The sequence below is a fragment of the Pollicipes pollicipes genome, unplaced genomic scaffold (genome assembly GCF_011947565.3).
Source record: "Pollicipes pollicipes isolate AB1234 unplaced genomic scaffold, Ppol_2.1 Scaffold_4002;HRSCAF=4701_pilon_pilon_pilon, whole genome shotgun sequence".
Taxonomy (NCBI): Eukaryota; Metazoa; Arthropoda; class Thecostraca; order Pollicipedomorpha; family Pollicipedidae; genus Pollicipes; species Pollicipes pollicipes.
The window spans coordinates 33,515,654-33,537,365 of NW_023596420.1; the positions used below are offsets into that span (position 1 = coordinate 33,515,654).

The window sequence follows — 21,712 nt, forward strand, 5'->3', positions numbered from 1 at the left end:
GCTGAGGCGATTTTGACACGCTAGCAGCTCCACGCCGCCGTCCTGGCGGCCAGCTGGCGGTCCTGGTAGGCGGGGCCATCACGGCCGTCGGCAGATGTCAGCACCGTCACGCGGCCGCCGCTACTGACATCTGACGGGGCGGCCGTCACTGGAGCCCGGCCGGCCGTCCGCCGCTTGGTGCAGGTCGGCCTGTCGGCCGCCCGCAGGCAGACCGCCGGCGGCCGGCGCCGCGCCGCCGCCAGGGTTGCGTGGGAACGTGAGCGATACTTTTGCCCGTTTTTGCCGCGTTCGTGATCGTGACGCGACGCGGTAGAGGTCAAACGGGCGGACTGTTTTGTGTCAGCCCTGCAAGTGGGCGAGCATTAGCTGCTAATGGGATCCGCCGCCCTGTGTCACGAACTCGGACTGCTTCTGAGTTGCCGTGGGATGCGGTGTGGGAAATGTTCCAGCTGCCGGCGTCTGGGCGGATGTGCCTGCGCTGCCACCAGCACCGGCTGCCGGGCTGCTGGTGCCTTTGTGTACCCGGTGACGCCAGGCGGGCGGCGTCTGTCGATCGCGCGCCGGAGGAAAGCCAGACCCGGGCTCGATTTACGCTGTGGTTTGTTTGAAGTCGGTTTCTCGGAGCAACAGTCCGCCGACGTTACAGGCTTCTGGGAATGAATGGGCTGCGAACTGGGTCGCTCCCCACGCCGAGCGCGACCCCTGACCCCGACGCCCTTGACCCCGACTCGCCGTTCGCGCCCGGCTGCGACGCCGGCCGATGTCTGGAGCGAGCCCCACGGCATGACCGCTTGCCACCGGGCGTTCCCGAGGCGCCCCGGGCCGCGCCCGGCCAGCGCCCGAGGCGTCCCGTGTTTGGCTGAGCTGCGGAGCCGCGGGCTCCGGCGGCCCGCCGAACTGCGCAGGGTCAACGTTCACCGCACGGCGCCCCGGCCGCACCGTAAACCGCGATCGAATAAATATTTGCGGAAACGTGTCGTCATCTGTGTGATGCACTCCACTTTCATGGCGGCGAAGGTGGGCTCGGTTGGCCGTCGCGATCCTCCGAGAGGCTCTGTTTGACAGTGGGTGCGGGCGACCGGGGCTCCCTTTAGCTTGCGTTCCTGTGCCCATCTGATGGCGTATCACCAGAGGCGGCAGGGCAGGGGCATCTCTTGCTGCGTTAAAGTCACTGATTAAGTGCGCTGGTCCCGTCCAGAATCGCGAGTAAGGGAAAGGTCAAGCCCGCTCTGTCCCTCGTGGCCACTTCGGTCCCTGCAGAGCGATGGAAGGCCGTTTCGGATATCGAAATAGCGCAGGGCGTATTATATGTTACGCTTGCTTGTTACTGAGGAAATATGAAGTTCATTTCACCCACGTTCCCGTCTGACGGGCAGGGCGTGCAAAGTAAAGGTGAAAATAAAAACGTAAGCAGTTAACGATTTTTTGCTCGAAGGGGACATTTCTCGTTTCCCAGCATTGTGAGCACGGCGTGTTTTCCATTTTCCGAATGCATTTTCTTCAACATGACTGGCGGATAACAGAATAAACTTAAATGTATCCCAAAGCGTCACTGCGCGGCCGATATGGCCTTGTTTGTTCTGGGCGGGGCTGTGGCACACCATGATTGAGTCAGCGCAACAGGGTAGAGCGGCTTACATCTGCTTACACGGCATAATCGCATGCTCTCGGCTCGCTCACCCGGCCGTGCGACGGCGTGTTTGTGTATGCCGCGCCAGCACAGCATGCATGTCGATAGCCGCACCTGAAGAAGCTAAAGAATGTTCAGCGCTGCGGAAAGCGCTTGCGTTTTTCCATGGCTTGAAAGCAACAGTCCGTCAGCGGGGACTATTGTGTCGCCGGGCGCAGACGATTGGTTGCGCCAAGGCCTTTCCCATCGTGTGTTTCCTTCTTATTCCCGTTCAGAGAACCGCCTGGTGACTCAGCCGTCGTGTACAAAGGGATGGGCAGGGGAGCGCAGGCCGGGTGCCTCGCTCGGGGAAGTCGTCGCATATCGGGGGACCAGTCATTCAGGCATTCCCCAAACAACGTACGGTGTTGCGACGCATTGCCCCCCCCCCCCCCCTCAAGGTGGGAAGGGGCGTGGTGTGTCGCCCGTCACCCAGCCACCAAACGGAGCAGAATGACGAGGTTCGCCACCGCCACCGACCGACACCGACACCGGAGGGGTGGGGTGACATTATCCACTGAGCTGCCGTATTCGCCGTACATGAACTCGACGCACATTGCCGCTCCCAGGAAGATGCACTGGCACAGTATTGGCCCCCCGGGGGAGAGTACGGCGTGGTGGCCCTGCCATTCTGTACCGGGCTGACATGCACAGGGACGACGGCCCGATGCCTTCCGGTCGTGAGAAGCGCCTTAAAGCCGTCCCCACGCGGAGCCTGGCCGGCCGTCCGCTGCCGGCGCCGCGCGGCCGATGACGCGCCGTCACCGGCGGCGCCGGGCGGCAGCTGGCGGCCGGCCTTGCAGCGCCGCCGCGGCCGCCGCCGCCGCCGCAGTCGGCCGGCGCGCCCGTCCGCGGCCGCCGGCAGCCGGGCGTCGCGCAACCTGTCGGCCGCCGTCGCTGCCGCCGCCGCCTGAGTCACGCGTCCACCGTGGCAATCGATAGCGGCGAGTTACAGTGATCGGCGACGAGGCGCAGTGGCGCCTGCCATCGCCGCCGCCGCTGCCGCGCTCTCGGTGATATATGCAGCAGGGCGCCGCCCTCAGCCCGACCACGCCTGGCCCGTGCCAGCCCCGCCGCTGCGAGAGGCCCAGAGAGCGGCCGCGCGCCGGCCGCCGCCGCCGCCGCCTGTGCGCCCAGTGACGCGGTGAAGCAGTGACGTGGTGACGCCGTGTCATGTCGTTTCGCGAGCTGCTCGGCGAGCGGCGCCGCGCGCGCCTCAAGACGCGCCTCGGACGCTACAAGAGCGACCTCTGCCTGGCCACCATCCTGCAGGGATTTCCGTCGCGAGGTAACGACCTCCGCGGCGCCCGCTGGTCGCAGTGCTGCCCCCGCGCCGCGACAGGCGGCCCGCACATGCGCCGCCCGCGGCCCGCCCCTGATCGTGCACCGTAGTACGTGGCTTTGCCGGGCCCCTCTGACGTCACCTAGCCCCCCTCCCCACCCGCGTCCCTCCCCGTTTTCCCCCTTTGTGCGCGGTCGGCTGGCTTCGGATCATGCGACGGCGCTGGCGCTGCAGCTGATGTGCTAGTCAAAACGCCCGGCAGACATTGCGTCGGCGCGGCTGGAGGTGACTGTGACAGGTCTCGCCCGGAGGCCTTGTCTGGGCCAGGTGCCTCCCGCGCCGGTGAAGCTGCGTCCAGCGCCGCGGCTGCGGGCTCCATGCACCACAATAGCCCGGCGCGAGTGCCGCGTCCGCCCGGCCGCGCCCGACACGGCCGGCGGCTTCCCCGAACGTGTGGCGCCCGGCTGGCCGTCCCCCGGCCAGCCGCCGGACGCGGGGCAGGTGCGCGGCGCAGGGGCCGCGCGGCCGCCGCCGCGGCTCGGCCGACCGGCCGCCGACGGAGCGCCGCCGCTCGCGCCGCCGGCCGCCGGCCGCCACGCTGTTTATTTGACTACGAGCCCCGGGAAGGAGACATCGCTTGCAGGGCAGGCCGCGCGGCCGGCGGTCGGGCCGCGGTCAAGGTCGCTGGCCGGCCGTCTGTCGCCCGCGCTGCCGCCGCTGCTGCGGTGCGATGGCGGGCCGGGCTGCGCCGCCGCCGCCCGCCGCCCGCCGCCCGCTGTCTTCCGTGGCGGCGACCGGCCGGCTGCCGCGCCCGGTGAAGGTCGGCGACCGTGCAGATAAGACGGCCGGCTGCACTAACGGGTTAGCGGCGCATGGTATGGTTCGATACAAAGGATCGGAAAACGGCCATCGGCCGGGCGTCGCGCGGTGTGGATACCTCACTGGCCTGGCGTCGCGGGCGGTGCGGATACCTCCTCGGCCGGGGCGTCGTGTCCGCTGGATGGGGGCTGTGCGATAGCAGGGCGTCGCCCTTGTGCTGCTCAGGCGTTTTTTTTTTTGTCTTCAGCAAGGGCCAGTCCCCCTTCCTCCAGCATGTGAACGGATGCAGTGATTTACGCCGCTCCGCTCCATGGTCGCCGGCCGCACCTGTAAAAGCCGCCACCCTCCCGACGCGGTGGCGCGTCTGGTGCCTCCCCTTCCTGCGGGGCGCCTGAAGTCGGCGCAGCCGCCTGCGACGTGCGATCGGCGTGCGGTGGCGCCAGCTCAGCCTTGTCGGCTGATGGTGACCCGCCGCCGCGCGGCCGTTCAGCCGTGGCCGCCGACCAGGCGTCGCTGGGAACGCGCCGCCGCCTTTCCCAGCGCGAGATGCGCCGCCGTCGGAGCCGGGGATGCGGCGGCTCCGGCCCGGCTCCCCGGCTCCCTAGCTCCGGCGGCCGGGTGGCGGCCCCGGCCCGGCTCCCGGCCCCCCGGCTCCGGCGGCCGGGTGGCGGCCGGTCCAGATGCGAGGGCGGCCGGTGGCGCAACAAGCCGCCGCCCGGCCGGCCGGCCGCGGTCGTGCGTTTTCCGACATTGTCTCCGGCGCGGTGGGCAAATCGGGGCCCGCGGCCCGGCCAGGGCCGGCCGGTGCTGGAGCAACCGGACGCCGCCGGCCGCGCACCGTCCGCCGCCCGGTGCGCCCGCTGTGACGTGTGTACCGCATGGCTCGCGCCGCTGATCCGGGCCTGTTATCTGCAGATGGCGTCGTTTCGCTGGCCAGCGACAGATGGCTGGAGCGATTCGGCGGGCAGCACTCCCGGCGGTGCAGTTGCTCGGGGTTGGGACGGCCTCGGCGGCGCATATGGCACCTGAACGGCGCTGGATGTGCGTCGTGCCGTGCCCGCTCAGTTAACCGCGCCCGTGCAATATTAAGCGGTCCGGCGCGTTCGGCACGTGGCCGCGTGCCGTCATCCGGGCGCGGTCCCACGAGCACGGTCGATGGTCCTCGCGCCGGGCTGTCGGCAGCGGTGCTGCTGTCTGGGCGCTGTGCGCGCGTCGCCGGCTCGGGCGGGTCCCGCGCCGTCCGTCGTCCCATTAGCACGTGTGCGGCGGCCACCGGCTGCCGTGTTTGGGGCCGGAGATGTGTCGCCGTCAAGGCCGCGCCGGCCGGTTTGACGGCACGCCGCCGCCGCCATGCCGTCCGACCTTGTGTGTAGCGCGGTGTTCAGAACCGTTGACCGGTGTCGACGGCGCATCGCAGAGGGGCGGCGCCGGTGCGGAGGGAGGGGGGGGGGGCGGCCGGGCCGGCACACGGCGCGCCGGAGCGGGCGTCGGAGGGCGGTCCAGCGCGGGCCGCGCCACCGCCGGCCGCTGGCACCACGGCGCCGACTCGCATAGAGCGCAGCCGGCGGTGATTGTTGCGGCCGGATGCGGGGGGAGGGGGCGGCCGGGCCGGCACACGGCGCGCCGGGGCGGGAGAGCGCGCCGCTGGAGCGTCGCGCTCGTCACGCTCGTCGCGCCAGTCCGCCGCTCGTGCTGCGCTCGCTGCAACAGACCGACCCGGCCCGCGGCGCGGCGCCGGCGAAGGTCGCGCCGGCGGCCGCGCGTTTCGGAAGTCATCGTCCGGCACGTCACTGGACGGCCGGCGGACGGACTGGTCGCCGGCGGCAGGGGCGACGTGGCCGGCACACCGCTGCCAACGCCGGCACCGGGCTCCGGTCCGGGCCGGTACGCCGCCGACGCCGCGCGGTCAGGCTCGGTTGGGCCCGGTGTGAGCGGCGTCAGGGCTCAATGGGCGCCGCTGCGACGCGTGTGCAGTGTCATTGCCGCCGTGGGCTGCAGCCATGCCGGGATGCCTGTCAGTCGGAAACAGCTCAATCGGTCGCACACTACACATGTCTCGGTCGCGAGGTGGTGCGCACTCGGGGCCGGCGCGTCACGTGCACCTGCCGCTGGGGGCGCCGACTGACAATAACTGCCACTGCGGCTGAAAACGTGCGTCGTCCCCCAAAAATTGCGCCGGTCGCCTGCCGCGCCGACACGCCACGTGCCGTACATGGGCCGCACGGCCAGCGCGCAGGGCCAGCGCGCTGCGTGGCGCGCGTGGCCGGCGTGGCGCCCCGACCCGCGCCCTTAACGCAGCCGTCGGCCGGCCGGTGCCGTGAGCGCATCGCCGTCCGTACCGGGCGGTGGGACGCACCGGCGGCGCTGGCATGACGGCCCGTCATTACGGCCCGGGCCGGCGGCGGCGGCGGCAGCCGGCGATCGATAATTGCGGCCCGCGTGTCGGGCGCCGCCTGAGCATGCACGCCGCCCTGTCGGCCGCCGGCCGCCGGCCGCCACCCTTCCGGGGCTCCAGCGGCGGCGGCGGCGGCGGGCCGATGACCGCGGCCGGCAGGGCCGGGTCGCCAGACGGCCGGCCGCCGGACTCCGCGGCAATGCCGGGGACCGCGGGGCTGTGACGGGCTCGCCGTAATGTTCAGCCGGGGCCAACGCAGCGCGGCTGGGGCCAGTGTGGCGTGGGGCGCAGGCGGAGCTGCAACTCATTCGGCGACCATTGCGGTGTGAGGAGGCCATCGTCAGGCGCGCAGATGGGCTGCAGCGGCGGTTGAATCCTGGGCGAGGCTTCATTTCCAAGTTGACGCCACTGGGCGGCGGTGGTGCGCTTTCCAACCTCGCAGACATTGTCTCTGTGGGGCTGCCTGCAAAGCGAGAGCCCACTCACAATACTATGACCATTTTTTTACGGCGCGCTCTTCTGCATACCTGCACAATAAGCGCCGCGATTGTTCGGTGCTCGTGATCTACAGCAGCGACATTGTTTTTCCTTTGTCTTCGGCTGCATTACGAAAGTACTTCTAAATCCGTTGTAGTCATTCCCTTAATGTTCATATGAATGGCCGTCATTTCAGTTGCAGCGAATCGATCTATCATGCCCGCTAAGAGGACAGGCTAAGAGTGGTATGTTAAGAACAAAGCGGACGGGTTGCGAGCGACCTTGCTAATTTGTTAGGCTGGCAAGTTTCGGGTAATGCAGCTGTTTTACTGAGCGTCTGGGAAGGCAGAGGTGCGGTTTTGGATGAACCCTGATGCCGGCCCTTCATGCACGGGGTGAGCCGCGTGCAGTGTCCGACGACGTGCAGCCTCCGCTGCCGAGCGCCTCGTAAAGCCCCAGTGACGACACAGCAGTCCCGTCCCGTCTACGAGCGTACAGTATTTGTGTCCTATTTTGCTTTGTTGGAATATGGCAGCCGTGTAGGAAGACAACAGCTTTCGCAACCTTGCTGGAACAAAGTGGAGCTCCGAATTTGCCACGTTTAAAACCAGTTGAAAGATGCCCGACAGGAGCTGCACACTGTTTTCACAAAGAGGCACAATCCGTCAATCACCATGCCATCAGATCGGTGTCAAGCCACAACAGAGGAGCGGCTGTGCCGAGCCGCCGAGGTGGGGTAACGTGGCCACCGTCAGCAGCGGCGTGCCGTCATTCAAACTGACGCTTCGGACCGCTTGGCGGGGTCCCTGGAATCCGACCTGACCACATGTCCCTGCCTGCGCTCCCACAGATGATACCGCTCATGGCGCATGGTACACGGCCGCTTGACCACGGGCCGGAGGTGTAGTTTCGTGCTTAGTTGGGAGGGGACTCGAGCTCGCCCTCCCCCCAACTCCAGTTCTTTAGGTAGCGTGGCGAAATCTGGCGCGGAATCCGTCGTTGCGTATTTTTGGGTCTGGGCGTAGCCATTTCTCCTGGCTCAGCCCCCCCCCCCCCCGCCCACACCCACCACGCGTTTTTTTTTTCAAACTGCCACCTGCCACGAGCCGTTTACCGGCCGTCGGTGGATTCCTGCGGGCATTACTGGTAGGTGCGGCACGCCCGGTAATCAGGGCCGTGTCCCGCCTCCAGCAGCGGCACGCCGCACTGAGGTGTGCACGCCCTGTCGGCGCGTGCTGCACTGCCGGGGTGCGTGCGACCGTGGCTCGGAGGCGGGCCGTCGGGAGGCGCGGCGCCTCCAACAGGGCGCCTCAGAGCGCTGTTTGACGGTGTCGGATCAGTCCGGCTGTCAGTCCGGCTCCGTTACTCTCCCGGCGGCACTCAACGCTGCCGTCGGTGACCATTCGCCGGCGGCGCCGTCACGGACGGTCCCGGCGGCCGGCGTCGCGCCCTCGCGCCATCGATCGGACCGGCGGCACCCCTCCGGCGGGCGGCCGCGGACCGCCCACGCCGCGGCCGTCCGCAGCTGTCGTCCGGCCGGGCGCGCCGGCCGGACCGTGTGAGCCCGGGGACGGGCCGGCGCCGCGGTCGGACGGCCGTGGTCAGGCCGGCCCGTCTGCAGGCGGATCACGAGCGGCGGGCGGCGCGGGACGGCCGGCCGCCGCCGCCGCCCGAGCGGCTGGGGCCGCCGCCGGCGCCGGCGCCGGTGATGCACGTCCCCCGCGGGGATGCACGATTGATGACGTCGTGGCAAGCGGCTTGGCCGGCGAAGGGCGGCGCGTAATTTGTGCCGCGTCACTGCGCTATGTGATGAAGGCTGGTCGCACCGCTGGGACTGATCCTGCTGGTGTGCTGGCCCTCCACAGCGTCCATGTTGAAGCTGAAACGTGACAGCGATCTCTCCTCCCTTAAAGTGCCTAGCATTCGCCGACTTTATCGCACTAGAAGTCTCGTGCTGAATCGGTGCGACCTCTCTTTGTCCATTCCAGTGGAAGGCGTTTACAGCTGCCACTTTCCCGCATCCGAACTGAAGCTCGTGATATCTTAAACGCTGGAGAGCGCTGAGAGCCTGGACGCCTGCTATCTGCGCCGGGTCGAATCCCATCGTGAGAATCGAAGCGGCAGTTATCGTACGGACCCCCACTTCCGCTCCGGTCCCTGAGTTGGTGGCGGTTGGCGACGCAGTGTGACGAGTCCGACAGATTGCCTTCTTCCTCTGGCTGAAGTTCAATGGCGACCACTGAGGGTACCCGTCTTCCACGGACGGCGGTGCGGACACCGATAGTGTGCGCTGTACCGCGCGGCCGTAAAATCAGCAGGCATGCTGGACGTAATCGTGATTCGCCGAATATTGAGGTTGTTTTGCCGCATACCAAATGTAACGCAGATGTATTTCCGGCCGTCGATTGCTCCTGACTGATTGCCGACGATAACAGCCATGCCGTTCTGTGTCGCCGCGGCGTAATGCACCGATTGTTATCGGGCTTCAGCTGAGAGGTCGCTGCGCTCGAGTGCCACGTGTTGACCGCGTATCGATCTGTCTCATGTCCGCCGTCTGAGTGAGCTGTGTATCTGGAATGGGTTGAGTGTGTCTTTCCCTGAGCAGACGTGTGCCGAAGGCTCGAGCTGTACCCGGCGGGCGGCGTGTCCCCGTGACCTCGCTCGCTCCATCCCCGCCGTCTGAGGTCTGTGGTGCTGGCCGTACCACCACCCCCCCCCCTTCCTTCCCCTCTCTCTCCTCTCTACTATCCCCCCTCTCTCCCCCCTCCCTCTGCGTCTCCCTCTCCCTCTCTCCCCGGACTCCCGAACGTCCCTGGGGTCGGCGCTGATCCGGCGCCGCGCTGCAGCAGCTCGCCGTCTGTCCCGCTCCCCGTCGGTTGCGCGCCGCTGGGGACGTCATGTCTGCTGGCTCCGCCCGAGTCCCCAGAGCCAGCCGTCGTTTGCCGAACGTCCCGCTGCCGTGTCTGCGGTATCTCCACCCGTATCGGCGGCGTCTGTCCATGTTGTAAGGGCCGCTGCTCGGAGCCCCCTTCCTCCGGTGAGCGTCCACCCCGTCTGACACCCGCCTCCCACGCCGGCAGGTCCGCGCCGCCTGAGCGCCGCCGAGTCGATGGGTGACCTGGGGGCGGGGCCGCGGCACGGCCGCTCGCCCCACCTGCCCGGCGACGCCGACAGTCCGCTGTTCACGCCGCCGGGCACGCCGCCGCCGCCCTACGGCGGCAGCACCAGCGACGTGGCCGCCGCCGCCGCCGACTGGGACCGCTGCGAGCACGAGGTAGGCCCGCTCGGGCCCGGCCCGAGGGCTGGCTGGAACGAGGCAGAGGGGCGGGCTCGCGCGGCGTGCCCGCCCGGCCCAGTTCGGGCCGCTACTGAAGCCGAGAGCGTAGCTCTGGCTTGACGCGGGCTCCGCGGGCGTGGGTGGCATTGGGTCAGGCCATATGTTTCGATAGGGAGGTATCAGCCGGCGAGCTCCGGGAAAGTGTTTGAAGTAGCATTGTCATTCTAAAAGTGACTGTTCGTGGTCGTCGGTTCCATTGAGAGAGCCGCGAGAACTGCTGCTAGTGTCGGGAAGATCCGGCTAAGCCGTTGCAGTGTTCATGTGACCGCTGGTCAGTCTCGACACCGTTTTGTTTTGTTTTGTTTATTTTTTCGGAGGATCACAGTCGTCAATGGGTGTGAGTGGTGTGCATCTAGGCCGGGCGCTAGGCTGGGCGCTGCTTGTGTTTGGACGCGTCGCCGCCGGTCGGCGCGCGGGCTTCGCAGGTGCTTCCGCTGCGGTGGTGGTGTGCCTTGCATCACGTGGTCGCGGTGTCCCTGGGCTGAGGTGCTGTGCGGTGGCCGGCGCGACTGTGCGGAGCTTTGCTGGTGTCTGTCGGGCCGGAGCCGGCGGTGATCAAGGTCGCTTCGGTGGGCCGGTGGCCCGACTGCGCGACTGCCGGAGGCGGGGCGACCCGCACGGGCAGCGCCGCTCGATCAGCGTGGGGCGCCGCCGAAACGGCTGGATGCTCTCGGCAGAATAACTGGGTTCAGTGGAAAAAGGGAGGGGAATAGTCGTTACATGTTTGATTGGTCGCAGTGCTCTGCTCAGATAAGACAATAGTATTAGCCCTATTCCTCGGAGGGAAAAAACAACAAGGGAATGGCGGTATAGTTGGGTTCTCTAGAGACTAGAGGTTGGTTTTTCTGCGAGGAATAAGGCTAATACTACTGTCTTATCTACGTGAATAATGTTCCTCGCTAATGCACTGAACAGCGTACAGTACTCTACTCCGCCAAACGTTGGCTGTGGGCCATGGGCGCCGTCGGTTCCATTCACTCCTTTGTCTCACGCAATGTTCCTGGTCCATGCGCATGTTTTCCTCCTTATTTTACCGATTCGACTGTACTTGAGGGATAAATGGGGTGTAGCTTCATCCTTTGACTTGACACTTTCCTATTCGGAACCTGTGCGCTGGACGTGATTAGATACTTATTTATCCTTGGTCGCCGTGCCTGAAGAGTGACTCACTCACAACGCAGGTGATCAACGTACACATTCGCCTAGCGAAGGGCTGGCTGTACGGACTCCGGCGTGCGCACCCGAGTGCCCTGATAGGCCAGCCGTAGTGGGGCTTTAGTTCCGACTACGACTGTGAGAGGGCTGTTGGGCAAGTCATGCCGCGACCATGCGCCGAGTCTGAGGACGTGTACGCGGAACTTTTGCGACCGATAAAGGCCGAGGGCTGCCGGGCTGTATGGGCTCCCAGATTTCCTCTTGCTTGCTTCTGCAGGTCCGCCTCCGCATGTTTCCATTGTCGGATTGGCTCATGTTCCACCTCATGATGTGCATGCTGCTTGCGTGGTGCAGTGCATTGTGAGGAGCATCCCTCCCCGTTAGCTGGGCAGCCTGGTATAAGTGGTGGTTAGTTTCGCTGCCAGCCGCGTAGTGAACCGTTGTAGACAGCATGCAAAGGGCTCGGTGATATGAGGAAGCGCTCATTCTGCGCCCAGCGCAGTTGAATGTGTGGTGATCACCGGGCTCCCATGAGTGTATGCTCGCTGGAATAGTTGAATGGATGGTGGTAGGTGGGCCGTGTGCATGTCACAGCTCGTATGGCGCTCGTTGTGAATGGAAGATGTTTGTCGCCTGGGCGCTGCGCGGTAGCTGCCAGTGCTGTTCGACGTTCTCGTTGAAATTCGCGTCATAAAGTGTTGTAATGTAACAGCTTAAAATGCCACAATTTCTCAGATCGCTGCGAAAGCATGAAATACTCCCAAATCTAAACTCCTATGTGTTTTTTTCCGTTTTGCCATTTTTCCCGTGACTGTTTCTTCTGACGGTACCGTCACCTCTCGCCGTGTCCGCTCTTCATCTCCGGCTGTGTCGGCGCGTCAGCAGACGCCGGCCGCACCTTTCCTGCCTGCTACGCCTGCTGTTTGGTAGCGTTGCTTGCTGCCACGTGTGGCCGTCTCTTGAGCCGGACTTGTTTTCGGGACGGCGGCGGTGACGGCGGCCCGGCTTGCTCACGCGTCTGAGCGCCGCCGAGTTACGCAACGCCGGCGCAGCGCGGCCGAGCCCCGCGCCGAAAAGGCGGCGGCTTCTCGCGCCCTGCTGCTCTGCTGAGCCGGCGGCGGCCGCTGGCTGGCGGCGCCGTTTGACTCGGCTGCGAGTCTCACCTGCTGGCGTGTCGCGCTGGAGCCGCCGCCGCCGTTGCCGTCGCCGCCGCCTTCGCCTGTGGTCGTGTCCGGCTGATGCATGTGTGTTCCCTGTGCGCCGCCAGCCGGGGGGCCGCCAGCGACCCCCCTACTCGCGCTCGATGAGCCTGTCGAGCGCGCCGCGCGCCGCCGCCAACGGCTGCTCGCCGGACGGCCGCCTCCTCTCGCCTGGGCAGGTCCGTAACACAGCATAACGCTGCGGACGCGAAGGCGGGCTCGGCCTGACCTGACATCTCATCACTCGCACCGGCCGTGTCCGTGACGTCGCGGGACGCAACGTGACGGACGAGGCTGAAACATGTCATAACGCAGCGTGTGCAGCTGACCTCGCCTGACCTTAAAGCACCCGCAGCGGCCAGGCCTTAAATTAACATCGCGTAACGCACCGGTGCCGGCACCTGACCTGTTCTAACATTACAGCGCCGGTCCGATTTGTAGCAAGGCGTTGAGGTGGCGTAGTCCGTCGCCAGCTGTTCCTACCCCTTCCTATCCCATGCGATCCGATCGACTCGGATCCGATCGGATACATGGCCAGGACCTGAGGGGCTGGCTTCTGTAGTCAGGGTCTGGCCGCCCCTCGCCGTCCGTCGGCTGGTCCGAGTCCTGCCATGGGCGCCTGCCATGGTCCCCCACGTGACCCGGATCACCGTGTGCACCGCCCGACATGGCATTTAGCGCCGCCGCTGACATTAAACAGGCGCTGGCTGCAGCGGCCGAGGACGGTCACGGGGTGCCCCATTCCGGACCATCGGCCAGAGCGATCGAACACCTCCGCCCCCTCATAAGCACTTGTTAACGGGTCCAAATAGGGCGCCGGTGACTGCACCGCCCTCGCGCCGCCGCGGCTGCAGCGACACCCGGCCGTGGCCTCACCAGAGTTGGCAGCCATCCTAGTGCCCGGCCCGGCTCTGTCGCCGCTGCCTGGAGCACTCTCCACCCTAGTGCCCGGCCCGGTCCAGTCGCCGCTGCCTGCCGCACTCTCCACCCTAGTGCCCGGCCCGGCCCTGTCGCCGCTGCCTGCAGCACTCTCCACCCTAGTGCCCGGCCCAGTCCTGTCGCCGCTGCCTGCAGCGCTCTCCACCCTAGTGCCCGGCCCGATCCTGTCGCCGCTGCCTGCAGCACTCTCCACCCTCTGCCGGGCCCGGTCCTGTCGCCGCTGCCTGCAGCACTCTCCACCCTAGTGCCCGGCTCGGTCCTGTCGCCGCTGCCTGCAGCACTCTCCACCCTCTGCCCGGCCCGGTCCTGTCGCCGCTGCCGGCAGCACTCTCCACCCTCTACCCGGCCCGGTCCTGTCGCCGCTGCCTACAGCACTCTCCACCCTAGTGCCCGGCCCGGCCCTGTCGCCGCTGCCTGGAGCGCTCTCCACCCTAGTGCCCGGCCCGGTCCTGTCGCCGCTGCCTGCAGCACTCTCCACCCTAGTGCCCGGCCCGGCCCTGTCGCCGCTGCCTGCAGCACTCTCCACCCTAGTGCCCGGCCCAGTCCTGTCGCCGCTGCCTGCAGCGCTCTCCACCCTAGTGCCCGGCCCGATCCTGTCGCCGCTGCCTGCAGCACTCTCCACCCTCTGCCCGGCCCGGTCCTGTCGCCGCTGCCTGCAGCACTCTCCACTCCTCTCGGCCCGGCCCGGTCCTGTTCGCCGCTGCCGCAGCACTCTCCACCACTAGTCGCCCGGCCCGGTCCTGTCGCCGCTTGACCTGCAGCACTCTCCACCCCTCTGCCCGCCCGGTCCTGTCGCCGCTGCCGGCAGCACTCTCCACCCTAGTGCCCGGCCCGGTCCAGTCGCCGCTGCCTGGAGCACTCTCCATCCTAGTGCCCGACCCGGTCCTGTCGCCGCTGCCTGGAGCACTTTCCACCCTAGTGCCCGGCCCGGTCCTGTCGCCGCTGCCTGCAGCACTCTCCACCCTCTACCCGGCCCGGTCCTGTCGCCGCTGCCTACAGCACTCTCCATCGCCCGGCGGCGGCGCTGCTCCGTGTCAGGATGTGTCCGACGTGCTCATCACTTCCGGCCGTGTGCCGGACGGCCAGAGCCAGACAGCCGGCGACCTAGGCGCGCTTGCTGCCGGGCGATCAGCTGAACAGTTCAGCGCGGGCTGTTACAGCACTGCCCCGCATGTGCCGGACTGCCGCCGTCCACGGCTGCACGGCCTGGCCTTGTTTCCAGCCGTGCACCGGCGTCCCCGGCGGAGACCTGACCGTGCGCGGCCAACAATGGGGTCTTGTGCAGCCTAGCTGGGCCCGAACAATCCACGTTTCCCGCACTGACCTTTAATTCGCTTTGCGGTGCGTTATTAGCCGCTGCGGGCGTTACAGAACCGGTCTGCGTTTTGGCGGACTTTTGGTGAATGTCATTCGTACAGCACTGCGGGCATTTGTATGTAGTTAAGTTTGCGGTAGATACGGATGTTGAGTGACGAAACTGTGGAGAAGTTTTTGGTCTGCCCGCACTCTTCTTTGTTCAGATCAAACTTTAATTAACTGATTTAGCCCGGCAACTATTGCCTGTCCACTGAGCAGGACGGAAGTCGTTTGGGAATGTCCCGTGTTTGAGATGTTGAAGCAAGTATCAGATCTGATATAGCCTGGGAACTATTGCCTGTCCACTGAGCAGGACGGAAGTTGTCTGGGAATGTCCCGTGTTTGAGATGTTGAATGCAAGTATCAGATCTGATATAGCCTGGGAACTATTGCCTGTCCACTGAACAGGACGGAAGTTGTCTGGGAATGTCCCATGTTTGAGATGTTGAAGCAAGTATCAGATCTGATATAGCCTGGGAACTATTGCCTGTCCACTGAGCAGGACGGAAGTTGTCTGGGAATGTCCTGTGTTTGAGATGTTGAAGCAAGCATCGCATCTGATAAAATAGGCTCCCTTTAACTACTGTTATACTAAAAAGCGGAAAAGGCTGGTCTAGACAGCACAATTTCTCTGTTTAGTATTGTTTGAATACGTCAACGTACCCTGCACAACAGTTGAATAGGTCAGTTGACGGCCATCTTGTCTGGAAATCATGCTCATGAATGTCAGATATGAACGACTCGACTGTTAATTTTTTATTTGCTTGGTCGTCGCATGGTTAGTGGAATGGCAAGACTTGAATGGCGTCGTGCATGCATGGGTGGCCTTGAAATAGTCGTCCCGAAATAGTCTGCGCATCGTTGCGGGCGTGTAGCTCAGAAACTGGAGCGATTTGAGTCTTAAGAAGGGGGAAGGCCTGCAGACTACACCGAATCATCTCCAAGATGGCTGTTACAGTTCAAAATCCCATACGAATGTGAAACACCTCCTTTAAGTTACAACTGGTGCTGTATCTTAAGAAATGGCGTTGGTGATAAACAACGGTCGCGAGTAAGCTGTATTTCCCCGAATAGTATCGCTGCTGAACGATGGTCGATGGCAAACACCCGAGTGATTGCGAAGCGAAGTCCCCCCCCCCTCCCCATGCCATGTAGCGCGGTCTGGACCAATCGCATCAGACCTATCGCACCGGACCCTCGTCACCAGACCGTTCCTACCCAACCCATCTCACCGGACCTGTCACCAGACCCTACGGGAGACCCTTTTCACCGCAGCCTGTCCGCCACCGCATCCCCGGGCCTGGCCGTGGCGTTGACGTCACCCCTGCCGCTCCCGTCCTGTGCGGCGGCCTGTGCCGGCGCTGACGTCACGGTCGCCGCCGTCACGCCAGCCTCGACGCCGGCTGTCCGGTGGGCGTGCTCCCGCGCGCCGGGTGTGTCGGGTGCGGTCCGACCCTCGCCGCCCTCGCAGCCGGCCCGGCCTGCTCTACGGCCGGGGGCGTCGGGCGCGGACGGGGAGGGGCGGGGGCGGCCGGCCGCTGTTCTCCGTGCGGCCGCAGCGCCGCCGCCCGCTACGTGACGGCCGGCCGCCGCCAGACAATCGTCCGGCGCCGACCGGCTTAACCCGGCGTCACGGCCTATTCCGGCGCACGGCCGCCGCCGGGGTCATGCCTAGTCACGCTCGGCCCGGCCCGTCCTGACCTGACCACACTCCCGCACCTCCGGTCCGATGCGGGCACGACCGCCCACCGCGACACGACGAGCGCCAGGGCACCGTCGATGACTCAGGAGCTCGATTGGAGCTCAGCTGTCCACGTGACGGCGCGACTGTCTCTTGACGTTGCGCCCAGATGATGCTCAGCTGTGTGCTGTGACTGGTTGTCGCCTTGTGTCTTTGTGGTGGCTTGATAACGCTTGCCTTTTTATGCCGTGTCGTGTGCTGTTTGCTTTACGGGCTACAGAGCGTGATGGCGCAGCTTCTCATGGCGCACCTGCTGTCTCCGTCCTCTGAGGCCGGCTGCCCGGGCCGCCCCTGGCGCCGGCGCCGTAACCTCACTCTGCCCGACTGCCCGCTAGGTGTCGGCGACGGACACGTCCGGCTCCAGTCCCAGCATGCTGCCGCGCGTCAACCAGCCGTACATCATGTCGATTGAGGACGACGATCTCTCGGAGCAGGAGTGTGTGAGTGTCGATCGCGGCCGCGCCGTGCCGCCCGCCGGCCCCGTCCGCGGGCCAGCCGCGCGCCCGCGCGTCGCGTGCTAACGATTAAGCGGATATGAACCTCTTCGGGCACAGGTCTTCGGTCCGCGGCGCAGCTGAGTCGCGTATGATGCTGGGCGGAGCCGGTCTGCGGATGTTGGTGGGTTGCGACCGTCTTCTTTTATCAACTCAGGTGTTTGGCGTCCGATGCGCGTCTGTAAATAGAGCTGGACTCCAAAAGTTGGATCGTGGAGTCATTGTGCTGGGATGTGGACGGCCGCTTGCGCGCTACTCGTCATGGCATCTGCGCTGTGCCAACGCAGTCCCCCGAATGCGTGATATCAGCGGAGACGCCTGGCCTGGCGACGTCACTGACCGTCCACGGTTTGGTTTCAGGGCCAGGAGGACCACGGGCCGTTCAACAGTCTGAATAATCTGCTGCATGATCACGCTCACCTAGCCGTCTTTATGAATTATGTGATATCGAACTGCGATCCCTCCAGCCTCGTGAGTACCCGCTCGCCTCTGTCCGCCATCGGAGGACGGCCCGGCCGACGCCGGGTGTGACGGGCAGCTCCGCGCGGGCCCTCAGTTCCCGGGACGGGACGCGCGGCGCGCTGTTTTGCCCACCGCCTCGTCCATGGTCGCTGCGCGGACGGCCCGCGGAGGTTTTTCTTGTGCAGGGCCGTGCTTGCCAGGAGGGCCTTGGTCACGTACGTGCGGGTTTCATGCCACAAGTGACCGAAGTCGTGCCGCTGTGACGTGCCGCCGCGCGAGAATGCTGTCGGTAACCGCGCTCTTTTTCTCGTTCTTCCAGTTTTTCTACTTAATCAGTGATTTGTACAAAGAGGGCAACGCGAAAGATATGCGCCGGTGGGCGTATGAGATTCACTCCAGCTTCCTCGTGCCGGATGCCGTGAGTAGACCCGGCCGGCCCGCACGGCCTGTCAGATGACGTCACTGGCAGCGTCCCCGACCCCGCGCTCACCAGTGGTCTCCCTCTGTTGTGACGTAACGCACGTCGCCAGTCCCGCGGCCTACGCGCAGCCTGCTGTCCCTGCAGCGCCAGGGAAGCCGCCTGTTGCACCGCCGTCGACCCGCGTCCTGCCGCGTCCGCCTGGCCCGTGCGTGGTCCTGTCACTGTCCTTGGGACAAGGACGTGCGTCCGTCCTTGCGGCGTCACCTGTCCATGAGGTCACCCCTCGGCCGTCACGTGCGTGGGCTGCACCGGCGGAGGCATGTGGGCCAGCCCTGCCGGCTATCGTTTTTTTGCGATGGCCGAATCGCGTGTGCCCGAAAGAAGTAGGCACGTGGTGGTTGCATTCCAGGCAATGCTTTGGTAGCCTTTCCACGAATGTTGTCCGTCCGCGCGCCTGCCAAGGACACACTCCGTTACGACACTGATGGGTCTTGCTGCTCGTTCAGCGGCCGTGAATGCTGACGTGTTCGTGATCGCCAGACTGGCCGTGTCGGTTTCGTGTGTGTACTGGCTGGCTGTCAGACAGCGCAGACTCATCGTGCAGCTTAGTAGTTCGTCCGTCACCGTCCCAGAGCGAGCTCGTCTCGATCTTTCTGAGTGGGTGGCCTGACCGGATGCGCCGGCGCCGCCCCCTCAGGTGATGCGGGTGAGTGGCATCGAAGAGGGCTCCCTGCTGAAGATAGACGAGATCCTCCTACATGACCTGGACAAAGAAGAGAAGCTGCGCACGGTTAGTGGCTGCCGTCGCCTCCCTTCGGTCCCTGCCGTAATCGCCTCCCTTCGGTCCCTGCCGCGACCGCCCCCCTCCGGCCCCTTCTGCGGCCGCCTCCCTTCGGTCCCTGCCGCGGCCGCCTCCCTCCGGCCCCTTCTGCTGCCGCCTCCCCTCGGTCCCGACGGCGGGTTGCCCCCTCGACCCCTGCCATGGGCAGTACAGCGCGGCAGGCTAGGGTCGCGACCATGGCCGCTGGCTCACGTCTGTTTGTCTCTGCCTCGGCACGTGACCGTGGCGAGCGCGGCACTCCGCGACTGCTGTCAACCTGATTGATGATTGGCGCAGTGTGTCTGTTGTTTTTGCCTGGCGTCTGACGCTGAATGGATGCCAGTCATTTTGTCGGTGTGGTGATCGGTGCCGGCTCCAACTTGTAGTAATTTGAGAAATAGTTGTCATCAAAAGTGATGTTCCTGAAATCCTTGTAATTTTAGCGGAATGATAATAGTGGCCAGCGTCCTAAAAGCCCAAGTTATCATCGCCGTTTATCACGCTGTCCCCTAACGCTGGCGTGTTTTAACACATTTGATGCTCCTTGCTTCAGTGAAAGCTCTCAAGAGATAAGTAAATATTTATGTAGTCCCTATACTCCGTTATGTTTTAGCTCTGTAATTGGTTTGGAGTCAGCCCCGGCCACAACAATCGGAAGTCCGCGTCAGCACCGTCCCCCGGAGCCAGCCGAGCACAAATACCAGTGCCGTCTGGTACAACAGTCACCAGCGCCTCTGGCGGCCTGCTGACGCACTATCGCGGCCTGCCCAGATATTCCAGCGGGCGCGAGCGCGGGCGCGCGAAGACATCAACGACCAGCTGGCGGACTTTCGCGGAAAGCGGACGGCCGGCCTGGGCGCCATGTTCGGCCCGCGCGACTCGGAGCTGGACGAGGCGCGCCACGACAAGCTGAAGGAGGGCCGTATCATCGAGGACGTGCTGGTCAAGCTGCTGGAGACCGTGTACCAGTCGTGAGTGCCGTGGCGAACCGGAGACGGGGAATGTCAGACCGTGGGGATCTCTACGAGCTCCGATATGTCCATATCGAGATGTTGGCGCGCTTCCGTCGATGTTGTTGCGCTGCAACGCGTGACGATTTACCACATGATGGTCAGCTCCTTCCCGTGGACGTTATGCGTGTAGCATTTACCGTTACTGTCTGCACAGAGAGTCAGCGTCTGATTATGCACTCGGCAACGAGTCTCACGAACGGGACGAACGCCTCCTTCACGAGCGCACTGGGTCTGCCGCTGTGTATCCGTGTAACTTACGCGCGAGACGTCTGCCGCGCTGCGTCTAAGTGGCGACGGTAGCCGTGCGCACTGACGGCTTGCGCCGTGATCTGGCTGAGAGTGATCACCGGTCAGGTGTGTTGCCCTGCCCGCCTGGGGCGCGTGCGACCCGCTCCTACGCCACCGGTCGGTGTGCTGTCCTGCCCGCCTGGGGCGCGTGCGGCCCGCTCCTATGCCACCGGTCGGTGTGTTGCCCGCCTCGGGCGCGTGCGGCCCGCTCCTACACCACCGGTCGGTGTGTTGTCCTGCCCGCCTGGGACGCGCGCGGCCCGCTCCCACGCCAGCGGCGGCCGCCGCCGGAGCGCCCGCTGCCCTCTGAGCCGGCCGGCCCGCCCTGCGCCGCAGGTCGGAGCTGGAGAACGCCACGGAGCAGACGCAGACCCAGGCGTCCAGTCTCACCACCATCCTGCACAAACACTTCAACTACCGCAGCCCGTCCGTGCAGCAGATCGTCGACAACTGCCCCATGTTCGTCTCCAAGGAGCGCTCCTTCAAGTCAAAACTGCTCAACCGGCATAAGAAGGTGCGTGGCCGGCCGCCGAGCGTGAGCGGCACGATTTTGCCGTTGGCGAGCGGAGAGGCACGGGCTAGCCCCCGCTTGTTATGATGGTGCTACTCTGCGTTTGCTGGGACTCCTTGCGGTGTTTGTGTGGAATGAGTTTTCCCGCCTCGGATGGATCCCGCGCCGTCCGTGTCGTTGAGTCGTATGAACTTGTGTTGCTAATTGCTGGCCCTGTGCTGGTGGGGAGGTCAGCGCGGTGTCGGTTTCCGTCCCTGAGATGCCGTAGTGACGGTTATTGGCCCTGTTTAGGAATCGTTTTAACAGTGTTTGGGTTGTTTCTCCACTTGACGGTCATGACCTTTTCGTGGTAATGAATGGGTGCCCTGGTGGGATGTTCTCGAATCGGGTCCGAAGCAGTTTGTGGTCAGCAGGTAAACATGGCCGCCCAAGTAATGGCAATGGGCTGCGGCCCACACCAGCTTCGGCCGCCTGGCCATTCTGCCCTGGCTTGTGGCGCGGACCACGGGCCTGTCGTAGCTCGCACGTGAGAGCCGGCCGTCGGGTGCCTGTGGACGGCAGGTCAGCGGCCTGACCAGCCATGTTCTGACCTGACCCGCCACCTGTCGGGCCGGCCGGCGGCCGCGCTCTCTCACTCTGCTCGCCGGGGTAGACCCCGGCAGCGCTTCGTTAAGGAATATCCCCAAGCTTAAACTACCCGCTCAGCAGTGTTATGCGTTTGTGCTGGGTCTGCAGGGCAAGCTTGGAAATTCCAGACCAGGCGATTTTGCCGCCGACCTTTTAGCCGTACGCTTCTGAAGGAATCTGTTTCGCATTAGACAATGCTGCATTTGAAAGGTTGGTCAGAAAGGTCAGCAGGCTGAATAAGCAATGTAATTTGATGGTTGGCTGCACGGAGAGGCTGATCTCTTCCATGGAGAACGTAACGACGCTCCCGACGTCCAAACGGGAAGCTGACAAAGCACCTGGTTCACTGGAGCAGCAATGCAACGTGAGCTGCTGGTTGGTAACTGTCGCTGGAGAAGACATGATGTGGTCTTGTACTGAAACCATTTCGGTGCTTGTATGAACACCGCTACCTGCTGCCCAGTTTGTGTGTGCCTGTTTTGTGTTGTGCCGAGCGCTTCTCCGTCGGCTGTGGCGATGGAGCAGCACAAGGGCCATGCGGCGCCTCGATCCTGAGGTCGGGCATCACTGCGCGGGTTCGGTGACGAGTGACCGGTCTGACTCCCTCTCGCCGTCTTTGCTGACCGGCCCCTATGATGGCCCGCGGCGTCGCGTCGCCGCCCATCTTAGCCGACCCCACGTCACGTCAGAGCGGCCCGCCTCCGTCG

The 21,712-nt window shown here is 64.9% G+C and overlaps 1 protein-coding gene across 1 annotated transcript in view; it reads left to right on the plus strand.

Annotated features, from left to right (window-relative positions):
• Positions 1 to 9,805: 9,805 nt before the first annotated feature.
• The window catches only part of LOC119094011 (rho guanine nucleotide exchange factor 11), a gene marked incomplete at its 3' end in the record, with an annotated part of 83,938 nt that continues 72,031 nt past the window's right edge, over positions 9,806 to 21,712 (plus strand). Inside the window, exons 1-7 of the mRNA XM_037217062.1 lie at positions 9,806 to 9,916; positions 16,705 to 16,809; positions 17,224 to 17,334; positions 17,645 to 17,743; positions 18,444 to 18,536; positions 19,338 to 19,537; positions 20,204 to 20,381. Coding sequence (XP_037072957.1) covers positions 16,741 to 16,809; positions 17,224 to 17,334; positions 17,645 to 17,743; positions 18,444 to 18,536; positions 19,338 to 19,537; positions 20,204 to 20,381 — 750 coding nt within the window. The remainder of the gene's footprint in view (positions 9,917 to 16,704; positions 16,810 to 17,223; positions 17,335 to 17,644; positions 17,744 to 18,443; positions 18,537 to 19,337; positions 19,538 to 20,203; positions 20,382 to 21,712) is intronic.